General features: G+C 48.3%; 1 protein-coding gene across 1 annotated transcript; it reads left to right on the top strand.

The window, feature by feature from the left end:
- Positions 1–4,945: 4,945 nt before the first annotated feature.
- Positions 4,946–5,881, top strand: LOC136495850 (tyrosine--tRNA ligase, chloroplastic/mitochondrial). The gene has a single exon (XM_066491661.1). It carries the CDS (start codon positions 4,946–4,948, stop codon positions 5,879–5,881), a length of 936 nt encoding a protein of 311 aa, XP_066347758.1.
- The last annotated feature ends 8,773 nt before the right edge of the window (positions 5,882–14,654 follow it).

Here is a 14,654-nt window from a genome sequence, read left to right as displayed (position 1 = left end):
GCTCCTCGACGGCCTTAAGGCATTGTGCTTTCCAGTCGTCACGCTCCTTGATCACGGCCTCAAGGTGCCTCTTGGCATTGACTTTCAAAACTGAAAACATTACAAGACATCAAACGTGATGACACGACAAGGCAATGTGGGCAGTTGAATGAGCAAGGCGGTCTGGAATGCTTACTTTTCAGGTCGTCTTTCATTCTGTTAGTGTGGTCTTGGAGTTCCGACTGGCGGCGTGCCAATTTCTCGTTGTCCTCCTTCAGGCGACCACATTCTGCAAGCGCGCGGCTGTTCTCCCCCTGGAGGCGGGTCACTTCAGCTTCTAAACCTGCATTACAGCTATTATTGTCAGGAACAAAAAACACAAGTCCAGCACTTGCTATGATACGGTGAACACTTACATGTTTTCTCCTGCTCTTTGTTTTTGAGCTGGCCGACCAGGTTTTGGTTCTGTGTTTCTTGGTTTGTCCTCTCCTGGTCGGTGGCTTCAAGTTGGCGCCGTAGGCGTTCAACTTCAGCCGTCAGCTCCTTATTGGTCTTCATGACTACTTCTATCTGGTCGAAGCACCTTTTTCGGTACCTCGCAGTTTTCATCACGTCCTGTATACAGACAAGCTACGTCAGACAGCTTGATTACACAACATGTTTAAGGACTAAAGCCACATATACCTGGACTTCAGTCACCAGGCGTTTGGCTGCTCACTCAACTCTTAAGGTTTCCTCGGCCTCTGGGATCTCCTCGTGCATGACCCATTCGTCGTTCCGATAGCGCGACACATATACATGTTGTCGTCTATCTTGGGGACGGCCCAGGATTTCTTCCACTTCATCCTCTTCAGCCTCCTGTTCGGGAGGCGGCAGTGGTCCGGAGTTCGCAGACTCCACGACCACCAGGGCTTTCCCACGAGCCGTCGCGTCGGCACCCTTGTTCTGGGCAACTTCTGGCTGCTGCCCCTCGGCTAGATCCAGCTCCTGTGGTGCTGTGGTATCCGCCTCATCAGGGTTTGTGCTCGGAGCACTTGTATTCTGCTCGGGGACTGGCGTCTGGTCGTACGCCTGCTGAGGCCCAGGCAGAGTCCCTGCCATGGGCTCCTCCACGGCTTGTTGCTGAGCAGTTTGTCCCGCCATTTTTGGAGAGGACGTTCCGCACCCAGCTAGCTGGTCGGGGCCTTCGGTGGACGCCGATCTAATACATTCAGAGACAAATTCATAAGACAATAGCATCCAATGCAAAATGAAAAGCTTACATCAAAAATATATATACTTACAGTTTTGACTTGCGGAAGGATGTGGCGAAGGAACGTCTCCTCGACCGCCCCTGCTCTGCTTGCTCGGCAGTTTCCACCGGGACTTGTTCAAGCTCTGGTACGGGCGTCGGAGGACGATGCGGCATGTTCCTTTCGTCTGTGCTCTGTGTTGCCGTGGTCGGTGCTGTGACCACTGCTGGCACAGAGGAGCCACCCTGCTCTGACGGCTCCACCTGTCTTCTCCTCTTTCGGGGGACGAGCCGAAAGATGTCCGCATCCTCTGCTTCGTCGTCCGACTGGGAGATGATGGCTTGGCGTCGTTTGCTGGCAGCCGGACGCTTGCCGGCGGCTCTGGTCGAGGCGTCCTCAACGGTCTCGAGTACCGCCCAGTGAACGCCGTCACCCCTAGCGCTGGTCTGGGCGGTTGGTCCAGTAACTTGCGGCCACTCTACACCGGGGGGGGGTGACACAAACACTCCTGCCCGGTCACGGCCATTATACTGAGACGCAAAATGAAGGAAAAGACAGTTATTTTCTTGATGAAACATGACTTTACAGTTAAAAGGAGGCGTCATTTACCTTTGGGGGAGGACGAGCCAGCTTGAAGGCGTGTTCAATGGCGTTCAATGCAACATAACTGGGATCGGCCAGGTTGAATAGCTCTCCAATCCTGGCCTTGATCTCCAGCTTGTCGAGCGGCTCCTTTCTGGTCCTCGTCGGATCAGCGCCTCCTTGGTACTCGAAGCCGGGGTGAATCCTTTTCTGGCACGGCTGAATTCTACGGCTGATGAAGTTGCCGACAACGCTCGGGCCGTCAAGCCTCCCCCACGGAATCAACCCGAGTAGTTCGGCGATCTGCTCCAAGTTGTCGGGCTTCTCCGACCAGCTGCTTTTCTTCTCTGGAACCAGTCCCACATCGCACAGAGTGATGGTGTTCGGCTCTTCACGGATGTAGAACCACTTCTTATACCACTCGTCCAATGAGGTGTTCCAGGGACAGTGCAGGTATTGAGCTTTCATTCCGTCCCGCAGGTTCAGGTAGACGCCTCCGGCGATCTTCGAGCCGCCGCTTCCCTTTTTCCGAAGGCAAAACAGGTGGCGAAAGAGGTCGAAATGGGGCTGGAAGCCACCATACGCCTCGCAGAGATGGATGAAGGTAGAGACGAGAAGAATCGAGTTGGGATGCAGATTGCAAATCCCAATCTCGTAGTACAAGCAGAGCCCCTGAAGGAAAGGGTGCACTGGAATCCCAAAACCCCGTTTGAAAAAATCTTCAAAGACCACAATTTCACCTGGTTGTGGATCGGGGAAGCTTTCTCCTTCGGGTGCACGCCATCCCGCAAGTGCCTTGTTGTGGAGCACTCCCATGGCGACGAGGTCCTCGATGGTTTGCTCGTTGCTCCGCGACTTCCACCATTCCTTCGCCATGACCCCTCCTTTCTTCTGGGCGTCTCTCTTCGCCATTGGTTCGTCCTTACTAAGTGGGTGAATGCGGGAGACCGAGGGGATTGGTGCTGATTTTTGGGGAATAGGGTTTGGCAGGAGGAAGAAGAAGGTTGCGGCGGCGGATGACAATGGGGAATGGTGAGGGTAACTTACCAGACCTACATTATATAAAGCAAAAGGGCACCGTCGTTTCGTCCGCCCGAGAATATTGGGAGTCGTGCGCACGCGCCGCGAACGGTTGTTCACACAACCCCGAAATCTGCGCCAATAAACGCGCTCCTTCGTTAACAGTGTACGCGCCTCTTCGTTGATGGTGTAAGGGGGCCCACACTGACACACCTCAATACAGGTGTCAACCGACTGTTTGCCAGAAAACAATAAGAAGACAGAATGACGTACTATATCTATTTGCTTTTTTGACCAGACGTGTCAGACTGGACAGACTAGACTTGGCAGAGAGTAGAGAAAAATAAATACACCAAATAATAGTACAAGCAGTGCACGCGATCGTGGATTTGCCTTGACTACTACTGTGCTCAGGGACTGCCCAGACCACTACGGTGCTCGGGGACTGCCCAGACCACTACGGTGCTCGGGTACTGTCCAGACCACCTTTTTGCTCGAAGACTGCTCCGACCACGGTTGTGCCCGTGGACTGCTCTGACCATTACTATATTCAGGAACTGCTATGACCACCGCTGTGCTCGGGGACACTCCTGACCACTTTTTGGAGTTTTGCTCTCCTCGGCTACATGTGATTTATACTCACATACAGTTAAGAGACATTTCTTTAGAACTTGCTACAAGGCTCATACCTCGCCTTCCAGCAAGCGCGGGGACTACATCGGTACGATGCACCTGCCGGTGCATCTCGTATCGTCTGTACGACGATTGGATTCTTAACTTCAGCTGAATTTCTTTTTTAGACCCTGGCACCACGTGCCTGAGTCACCTACTACCAGGCTCGGGGACTAAGTGGGCACACTTCACCTTGCGGTGAATGTGTTTGTGCTTTGAATGATTATAAGGATTATTAATATGCTCGGGGACTGCCCCGACCACTGCTTGAATAGTGTTTTTTCTTGGCTACATGTGATTTGTACTCACATACAGTTAAGAGACATTTCTTTAGACCTTGCTACAAGGCTCATACCTCGCCTTCCAGCAAGCTCGGGGACTACATCGGTACGATGCACCTGCCGGTGCATCTCGTATCGCCTGTACGACGATTGGGTTCTCAACTTAACTGGGAATTCTTTTTAGACCCTGGCACCACGTGCCTACGTCACCTACTACCAGGCTCGGGGACTAAGTGGGCACACTTCACCTTGCGGTGAATGTGTTTGTTTTTCGACCCCTACGCTTCTGATATTCAAGGGCGCTATGCTTCAAGACCACTTACATTTCTTTTCAGAAATACAAGTGGGCACACTTCTCAGGACAGAAATCTTTTTCTTTTTTCTTAAGAGCACCATACATTCTTCGGACAACCTACTTCTCCGGTGATGACGGTGGTCGGAGGCGTCAAGGATTCAAGCCTCGCTTGTCGGAGAAGGTTAAAATGGCGTGTCGCAGCATAATACATGATGCTCGGGGACTAGCTGTGGGGGTATTAACCCCTATACCCTTACGGCTAAACTTGGGCTGGCCCGGATCGATGGGTTCAGTCCACGCGAAAGACGACGTGCGGCTCAGTCAACCTGATCGGAGTTCCGCACAAGGACTCAAGATGGATTTGGCGACCAAGCAGGATCCTGGTCGGTTAGAATAGGAATCCTTATCTGGCCACATATGGCAATTGTAACTGACTAGGAATTAGTTTCCAGATCTGTAACCCTGCCCCCCGGACTATATAAGGCGGGCAGGGGACCCCTCTAAAAAACATCCCTCATTGACATACAGCAATACAAATCAGACGCAGGACGTAGGTATTACGCCTTATTGGCGGCCGAACCTGGATAAAACCTCGTGTCTGTCTTGCGTCACCGTCTTGTTTGGGGCTTGCGCATCTGTCTGCCGATAATCTACTACCTTGGGCATACCCCTAGGTAGACTGCCGACCATATTTCGTCGACAGCGACCCCTCGGGGAAGAGTTCCGAGCGCCCCGAGCTCGACATCGTTGCCGTCGAAGCCAACTCCGACGCCATTAAGTCCCTCGTGGCCCAGATCCTCGGCCGCGTTCCCGAGCCTGCCCACCATTCCCACAGCGGTCAAAAAGAGCAGCCTTCGCCCAATTCAGTGGATTCGTCACAGAGAATGGGTTCTTTCGTGATCCTGGACAACTACGACTGGTGGAAGGACATCACGCTGCTGGATTTCCTGAGAGAGGTGGGCCGTTTTGCACGCGTGGGTACAATGATCGCCAAGGAGAGCGTCAAGAAGCGTCTCGCGTCAGAAGACGGCATGAGCTACACCGAGTTCACCTACCAGCTGCTGCAGGGCTACGACTTCCTTTATATGTTCAAGAATATGGGTGTCAATGTGCAGATTGGGGGCAGCGATCAGTGGGGGAACATCACAGCGGGAACTGAGTTGATCAGGAAAATCTTGCAGGTTGAGGGGGCGCATGGACTCACATTCCCGCTCCTGCTGAAGAGCGATGGGACCAAGTTTGGGAAGACAGAGGATGGGGCAATCTGGCTCTCTTCGAAGATGCTTTCTCCTTACAAGTTCTATCAGTACTTCTTTGCGGTGCCAGACATCGATGTCATCAGGTTTATGAAGATCCTGACGTTCCTGAGCTTGGATGAGATTCAGGAGCTAGAAGACTCGATGAAGAAGCCTGGCTATGTGCCAAACACTGTTCAGAAGAGGCTTGCAGAAGAGGTGACACGATTTGTTCATGGCAAGGAGGGATTGGAGGAGGCATTGAAGGCAACTGAGGCCTTGAGACCTGGCGCTCAGACACAATTGGATGCACAAACAATTGAGGGGATAGCAGATGATGTGCCTTCATGCTCTTTAGCTTATGATCAAGTGTTCAAGTCTCCACTTGTTGATTTGGCTGTTTCCACAGGTTTGCTCACTAGTAAGTCAGCGGTTAAGAGGCTTATTAAGCAAAGTGGTCTGTACTTGAATAACGTTAGGATTGATAGTGAGGATAAGCTGGTTGACGAAGGTGATATAGTTGATGGGAAGGTGCTCTTGTTGTCTGCTGGAAAGAAGAACAAGATGGTTGTGAGGATATCTTGACTACTCTTATTTGTTCTTTATGTTTAATTTTGGCCATTGAGGAGAAAAGTAACAGTGCTGAGTGTTCGAACTCATATGAGCTGTCTACGAGCATACAGATTGTTATATTGGAGAGGTTGAACATACATTCTTTTTTTCTCTGCTCATTTTGTCCATGAGAACTTTTTGTGCGCTATCTACCAGCTTTGAGAATGGCATATGTTTTCTCATATCATGTTATAGTAACAATCCTTTAGAGGATTCTTTGACCATCATCAATATCATATCAGGTTACATCACTCTGTTGTTTGACAAGTTGAATATTTTTTTCTGTAACTTGTATGCTATCGTTTCATTCCCCGGAGTCTCTAGCCATTTACCATGTGTTTGGATCAGGGGATGGTTGGGGACAGGACGATCCTCGAAGTGGGGCTGTTGTTGGGACTTGGAGGGGACGGGGTCATTCTCTCACCCCCCTAGAGTAATATTCCTAAGATGTGGGGTGAGCCTGTCCCTCCGATTCAAGCGGACTGACTCATTCCCCTTCTTCCCGTGCGTGGGTGCAGGTGAGGAGGAGGAGCAAGAGTGCTTGCTCCAAGCGCAGGTGTTCAGACGAGCTTTGAGTTCGGCACCGACGCGCGTAGGCAATACGAGCTCCGGCTTTGGCACTACCACACACAAGCGTGAGACGACCTCCTGTCCCGGTGAGTGGCCCAGTGTCAAGGGAACGAGGTGCAAGCCGAGCCACAAGCGGGCGAGCTCCATCCTGCTTGAACCGCGAGTGGGTTGGTGAGCTCTGGCTGAGCTGCTGTGCATGTGGGGGAGCAGCGCTAGTGAGGGGCGCCGGTGAGGAGGAAGGGAGAGGAGGGCGTGCGTCTGTGAGTGGGAAGGAAGAGGAGGGTGCGCATCAGCAAGGGTCCTAGGGCGAGCTTCGGTGGGTGAGAGTAAGCAGCGTGTGGCTTGAACGAGTTCTTGGTGCAAGGAAGAAGAAAAAAAGGGGAGGCTGACATGTGGACCTCAGATGACAGATGCATTGTCCCACCTATTGATGTCCCTGAACCAAACACGGAACAAGGATGGTCCCGTCTCCCTAAACCAAACACGAAACTGGATCATCCCATCTTAAAGATCAGGGACAAAACCATGCCATCCCACTATGTCCCACATCAAACATATGGTTAATCAGTTTTGGGAAGAGGCTAATGGTTGGTTTGTTATTGGTGCACAGAAGATTGCTTACTGTTTCAGTGCTTGCTGATCGACACAATTTATAATTTATTTATACAGGTGATTGTTAAGTGCTTTGCCATGTCATGATACTAATTTCCCATTGCAAGTACAAAGTATGCATATTGCCAAAACATTGATCATGAAGAAATACGAAACATTTTGCTTAGGTTTTGATTTAACACTGGTTCATGTTAAATTGTGGTCAAACTTATCTGGTTTTAGTATACTATAGTAGCATTGTCCATTTTTTAAATTTCAAATTGGATAAACTGTACATATACCATTGACATGCTAATGTTCATATATAAGTAGTTCAGGTGGGATTTCTTTTTTGATCTCATAACTCAGTCAGAAAGTTGCATGCCAGTATCCAAAGTCTTCAAACTTATCATATCATTAGAACGAATAAAAAGAGAGAATGAACAAAAAAAAGTAATTATGATTTTTTTAGCCTTTAGGTCTATAGTTATGCTCCCTCTGTTCTAAATTCTAAATTGTAAGTGTTTTTCTGGATATATTGTAAGTCCTCTTAGTCGAGTATTTCCTCCCCCAATTCATAATTCTATATACAAAGAGAAATCTCTCTCTCCCATAAATTTCATTCCAGTCCATTCTAGCCCAAGATCACAATCACATAGGCACATAGCCCACTTGCTTGCTCACCGCTCATTTTCCTCGGCCCACACGGCTGCTCGCCGTCTCTCCCGCCGCAAATACTGACGTAGATCCAAACTACCTGCAAGAGCCAATACAGTTGAAACGCGCCATTGAACGCTCACAGCAATTTTTGTTCGAAGTGCTCGCAAGCACGTGTATATCTATAGGCTACAGCTTTGGCATCACCAGCAGCATGTGGTCTCAAAAATTTTAAGCACGGAATCTTTCTGGAACTGAGAATTCGAACGAGTCTGGCGCCACGTCCGACAGAGACCACATTCCTCGCCGGACTCCGAATGCGCCGCCGTGCGTGTGAACCGGGCAACCCGCGGTGAACAAGGTTGCGGCGGGTGCGGTCGCTGCACCTGCTGTCATGCACGCATAGCATGCAGACTGCAGAGCTGAGAATCTGCGATCCGAGCGCATGGATTCATGCCCGCCTACCGGCTGCCGCTGCAATGCCACATCCCACATGCCAGCCGAGTGGACGCACGCCATCGCTCCAGCAAGCTTGCTCAGCTCAGCTGCTTCAGTGAGTCGTCCCACTCCCCTGGACCCTGGTACGCCATGCGCGGCTGCCGCGGGAGCCGGAGCGCGCTGCGCGGTACGGCGCCCCCACGTGACTGCGCGCAGGGCTGGCTGGAGGAGCAAAGCAACGGCCCGCGCGGCACATGTGAGGGCCTGCCAGCACGGGGCTTTTGCTGGCAACTGCCATCGTCGTGGCAGCTATCATGACTCGAGCAAGCGTGCGTGCATGCCCGGCCACGGCCAGCTCCATGCATGTATGCAGCGGCAGATGCTCAGCCTCAGCTCAACTCCGTACTTGTCACTGGCTCATTTTTATCAACACTGCCAACCATCAACCCCGTGTCCTTAGGGATTTTAAGAATCAGGATAAAAAAAAATCTAATACGTTTTATTGGATTGGATTTCGTGTTTGTGTGATAAAGTCTACTAAAATCTAAATTGTTTGGAAGTGATTTTAGGATTCTGAAATTATTTTTATCCGCATTGTTAAAATCCGTATGCATCCAAACGGGACATTAAGGGCACGTGCCCTACGATGCTTTACACTGTGCTCCCTCCGCCTCCATCCCAAAAAGTACTATCGGAGGACTCAACCGTTTTAAACTTTGACCCATCAATATTAATATATACAAGAAAACATTAACATTTGCAGTACATATTTAATGTGTCATTAGATAGATCGTTGAATCTATTTTTATAATAAATTTATTTAAAAATACAAGTATTGTTAGTATTAAATTTATTAAAAAGTTTGATCAGCATGAATGCATATCAGACGCTTATTTTGGGACCGGTTAGTACGCGGGTGTCATTGTCATTGTCATCTATGATCTATCCCATCGCTTAGTCCTAGTGGCAACGTAGTGCCTGCATCGCCGGTGGAAGATGTGCAGACCGGGCACATAGCCCCTCATGTTTCTCGTTGCCGTCACTAAATTGTGTACCGCGATGCACATATCCGGAGCAGCGGAATTAACTCGTCTGTCCTGTGTGCGCAGCACGCGCGTTCAGAAACGGGAGTTCGTATAAAAGCACGCATCAAATCACCTCGTACCTCTCGCGGCCGTCGGCAATTTGGCCGTGCCCGCGTGAGTTTATCGGCAAGAATCAACTCTATTTTTTAGCTATAGAAATAATATTTTTTTCTCACAATAAATCATGTAACGACAGAGATAGCTACGATAATTCTATTTAGGATTCAACAGTTTAGTGGCTGGATACAGAGATCAACAGTAATGGAGATCGCCGGCTTTCTCGAGCCGCAGCTCGCCGCCTAAATCCGACGCCAACCAAGACAAAACGAACTAGCTTTCCTCCCTCTCCTTTTCTACTCCTCGCTTACAACTGTTGTGGGAACAACGGACTCACCCGATGCAACGGGCCTGCTGGTCACCCATTCTGGGCCAGCATATCTTGTACTAGGCCTCCTCTCCCTCTTCAGCTTTGGGCTTCTCAAGCTTGGCAACTTGTCAGCGGACCGGACCGTGACAAATCAGTCCTACAAATCAGCCACAACAGCAATAAGTTCTGTCGAACAGAGCCTGGCATGGCACCGTCAGCTATATACTAGTAGGATATAGCATACTCAGGTGGTGTTTAATCCAGAGAGCAAAGTTTAGGGGTGTCACATCGGGATGTCACGTGGAGTGTTCGGATAGTAATAATAAAACAAATTACATAAGTCCTCAATAATCCACGAGACGAATTTATTAAACCTAATTAATCCATCATTAATACATGTTTACTGTAGCGCACCGTTGTCAAATTATAGACTAATTAGGCTTACAAAAATTCGTCTCGCAAATTAGTCGTAATCTGTACAATTAATTATTTCTTAGTTTATATTTAATACTTTCAGGAGTAACTAAGCAAGGCCTCGTATCAGCGTGGAATGTAGCAATGGCGGCATGCATGGGCACGATGCTGGGCTCAAGAACCAAAACGGGGCACCGTTTGGACCCGAGTGGTAGGAAGGAGCACAGTACAGGAGTTCGCTACAGCAACAGCAGTGTGCTTCCCCGTTGGATTCGCTGATGAAAGTTGAAAACATGGCTAGCTGCTAGGTCCTGCAGGCTGGCTAGCTGGGTGCCAATGTACGAGTAAAGACGTTATAGCGCAGTACACACGGCTGACCCAGGCAGAAGCAGCCACACTGCCGGTAGCTTATGGAACAGTGCGCGCGCGCGGCTGAGCGGTCGACCTACTCCTCCTAGATTCCAGTCCTAGATAGCTGCACTCCCGTCCCATCAGCCATTCCGCCGGGAGGCCGCCGTGGCCATGGGCCGACGCCCAGTACCGATAATGGTGCGCGAACCGATCAGCGATGAGAAATCAAATCATGTCGCCTCGTCTCATCGGGATCGAGTCCCAATCACCAGACTGTTGGACGCGACGTGTACTGAGCTCTATCTGCATCTGCTGCCCCCCTGCCCGGCCACGGCCACGGCCACTTTGACCGCCACCTCGCCTCGCTGGTGCCTGTTGGCCTCGGCTTGTCCTCCGGTTACTGCAGAGTAGTAGTACACTTTCACCGCGCTCTCCGTGTTTTTTCTTGCTCCAACTGCCAGTGGGAGTGTGGGACTGTGCGATGCGAGCGAGGAAATGTTGTTTTTCTCCGTCGTTTTCCTTGCTCCAACTGCCTCGGTGGCCACGTTATCGCGTATTCGCGTCACGCAAAGAGAATACTGTGAAGTTGGAAGAAACGTGGCTGTCTATCTTGACTCACCACGGTTACATGTTATGTATATATAAGAGTACAGGAGCGCAGGAGATTGCCTTGCGCTATAATCCAAGATTGGAGATCTAACCGGAGTACAACATAATTAAGGTAACTCTAAACATGGAAGCGCATGTCCTAGAATATCTCCAATCATAGATAACGAGACCGTGTGCACCACGCTTACATTATACATGGACAACATGTTTCACACTATGGAATATAACTCTAGTTCTAACATCCTCCCTCAATCCAAGCTTCTCTTGCGACGAAGATTGAGATTGCTCTTAAACAGCTCATACTTGCCAACAGAGAGAGCCTTGGTGAAGCCATCAGCTAACTGATCTTTGGTAGATATAAACCGAACCTGTAGCTGTTTCTTAAACACTCTTTCTCGGACAAAATGAAAATCTATCTCAATATGTTTTGTCCTTGCATGGAACACCGGATTGGCAGATAAATATGTTGCACCTAAGTTATCACACCATAGAATTGGCGCCTGAGATAACTTGACACCAAGTTCTCCCAAAAGTGACTCGAGCCAGATCAATTCGGCGGTTGCATTAGCCAATGATTTATACTCTGCCTCTGTACTGGACCTTGAGACAGTAGCTTGTTTCCTTGCACTCCAAGATATAAGATTTGGTCCTATGAATATAGCAAATCCTCCAGTTGACCTCCTATCATCAACACTACCAGCCCAATCCGCATCCGAAAAAGCACTCAAACGTAAAGAACTTGACCGTGCAATAAACAAGCTTGTGTCTGAGGTGTATTGAACATACCGAAGTATTCGCTTAACAGCTGTAAAATGAGTACTTGTTGGACTATGTAAAAACTGGCACACCTTATTTACTGAGAAAGCCAAATCTGGTCGAGTAATAGTAAGATATTGGAGCGCACCAACAATGCTCCTGTATCTTGTACTGTCTTCTGCACTGAGGGGCGTCCCATCCTGACTTGATAAACGTTCAGTCACAGCAAGAGGAGTAGGCACGCCTTTACACTTCTTCATGCCTACCCGTGTTAGGATCTCATTAGCATACTTCTCCTGTGACAATTGTAGTCCACGGTTATCTCTAGCCACTTCAATTCCCAGAAAATAGTGCAAATCACCAAGATCTTTCAAGGCAAAGTCTTCTCTCAAATCACTAAGCAGAGCCTTAACAGCATCACTTGATGAGCTTGTCACAATGATATCATCAACATAAATAAGCATGTAAATTGTAATTCTAGATTTATTATATATAAATAAAGATGTATCAGATTTGGAAGCCTTGAATCCAAGCTTCACAAGTTTGGAGCTAAGTCTTGCATACCATGCTCTTGGAGCTTGTTTTAGGCCATATATTGCCTTGTCAAGTCGACATACCAGCTGAGGTTTACTTGGGTCTTCAAAACCAGGCGGTTGTCGCATATATACTTCCTCTTCCAGAACACCATGCAAAAACGCGTTCTGTACATCCAATTGTTTTAAACACCAATTTCTGGATACAGCAATTGACAGAACCAACCGCACTGTAGCAATCTTGACCACAGGACTAAACGTATCCTCATAATCAATTCCATATCGTTGTTTGAATCCTTTTGCCACCAAACGAGCTTTGTATCTATCAATCGAACCATCAGCTTTCCTTTTGATTTTATAAACCCATTTGCAGTCAATAAGATTACTGCCCTTCTCTGCTTCAACAAGATGCCATGTCTTATTTTTTATCAAGGCTGAGTATTCTTCGGTCATGGCTTGTTTCCACTTGGGATCATTTAAAGCCTCATGAAAACGAGTAGGTTCTCCCGTTGCACAATAGTTCAGCCATCGAACCGTACCATCCGTGAAAATCTTAGGTTTTACAATGCCGGATGTTGAGCGTGTACGATGATGAGCAGAAGGTGCTTCAGTTGTTACCGCTGGAGAGGATTGTGAAGATGCACCAGATCCTTGTGCGTTCGAAAATCCGTCGTTATCAGGTGCCGCCGTCGCGATTTGCGACGCAGGTGCCGGTGCAGGCCCAGAGGGGAGCCCCCCATGCGTCGAAGGGCCATCAGACGCAGGCGAATCTGCCTCGATGGGCGCACTGGAAACCTGGTCAGGAACCGGCTGTAGGGCAGGAGAATCTGCTCTGGGATCGGAGCTCAGATCATTGGCACCCAACGGATCCGTGTGCTGCATTTGAAAAACATCAGGGGCGACATCTTCTGAATAATTTTCCATCCCTAGATCCTGCACACAAGCTGAGTCTTCAACAGATATATTAGTATCATTAGCAATGCAATCTACACCCCCTGAATTTAAAAGGTGACTAGGCAGGAGATTTATTTCTTGACGAAGACGGGGTCCAGCATTTGGGTGAAGCTTGGAAAAGGGAAAAACATCTTCGTCAAAAATGACATCACGAGAGATATAGATACGGCCTGAATCAAGATCCAAACATTTGTAACCCTTGTGCAGTGTGCTATAGCCAAGAAAAACACACTGGATGGAACGAAATGCTAACTTATGAGCATTGTATGGTCTTAGGTTAGGCCAACACGCGCAGCCAAAAACACGGAGGAAGGAATAATCTGGTTTCTCATGCAGTAGACGCTCATGTGGTGTATCACAATTGAGAATTTTACTTGGAAATATATTAATAAGATGGGCTGCGGTTAAGAAGGCATGACCCCAATATTTTAGGGGCATGCCGGCATTGGCTAAAAGAGCTAGACCGACCTCCACAATATGACGGTGTTTTCTTTCTGCTATTCCATTCTGTTGATGGGCATGAGGACAAGAAACATGGTGGATAATGCCAATGCGGCGGAAAAAAGGAATGAAGCTTCTCATATTCACCTCCCCAATCTGATTGAACGGTTTTGATCTTCCTCTCAAATTTCCTCTCAACCATTTGTTGAAATTCTTGGAAAACTTGCAACACATCAGATTTTTTCTTGATAAGGTAGATCCATGTAAATTTACTAAAATCGTCAATGAAGCTCACATAATATGTATATTGACCCATGGATATAGGAGCAGGTCCCCAAACATCTGATGCAATTAACTCCAAAGGATGGGTAGAAACACTAGTAGATACAGAGTAGGGTAATTGATGACTTTTAGCCATCTGACACGAGTTACACACTGACTCAAGATGTTTAGTACTAACACAAGGGAGATTATTTGAACTAATGACCTTCTCAACTATAGGAAACGCCGGATGACCAAGCCGATTATGCCATTTATTTGTAGATGGTCTACTGACTCCAAAAGCTTGCTTAATGGGTGCTTCTACCGAGATAGGATAAAGGCCGCCATAGGATCTACCTTGCTGCAGGATTCTCTTTGTTTCCCGATCCTTGATAAGAAAGAAGTTAGGATGAAATTCAACAATGATATCATTATCTCGAGTGAGCTTATGGACAGAAAGGAGATCTTTCTTTATGGAAGGAACATGAAGCACTTTATTTAAGTGGAGATCTTTATCAGGGGTATGTAAAATTGCATGGCCAATGTTACTAATTTTCATACCTGCGCCGCTGGCGGTGTGGATCTTATCTTGGCCTTGATACTGATCATGCATTGTCATCTTTTCAAGCGCCCCGGTAACATGTTCCGAGGCTCCACTATCCACATACCAGTTTGTGTCATAGCCGTATGCAGTATTTGCTACACCAACTGTCTTCTGA

The sequence above is a fragment of the Miscanthus floridulus genome, chromosome 12 (genome assembly GCF_019320115.1).
Source record: "Miscanthus floridulus cultivar M001 chromosome 12, ASM1932011v1, whole genome shotgun sequence".
In the NCBI taxonomy this organism is placed as follows: Eukaryota; Viridiplantae; Streptophyta; class Magnoliopsida; order Poales; family Poaceae; genus Miscanthus; species Miscanthus floridulus.
Note: the sequence above shows the minus strand (reverse complement) of the source record. Positions and strands in the feature narration are given on the sequence as shown.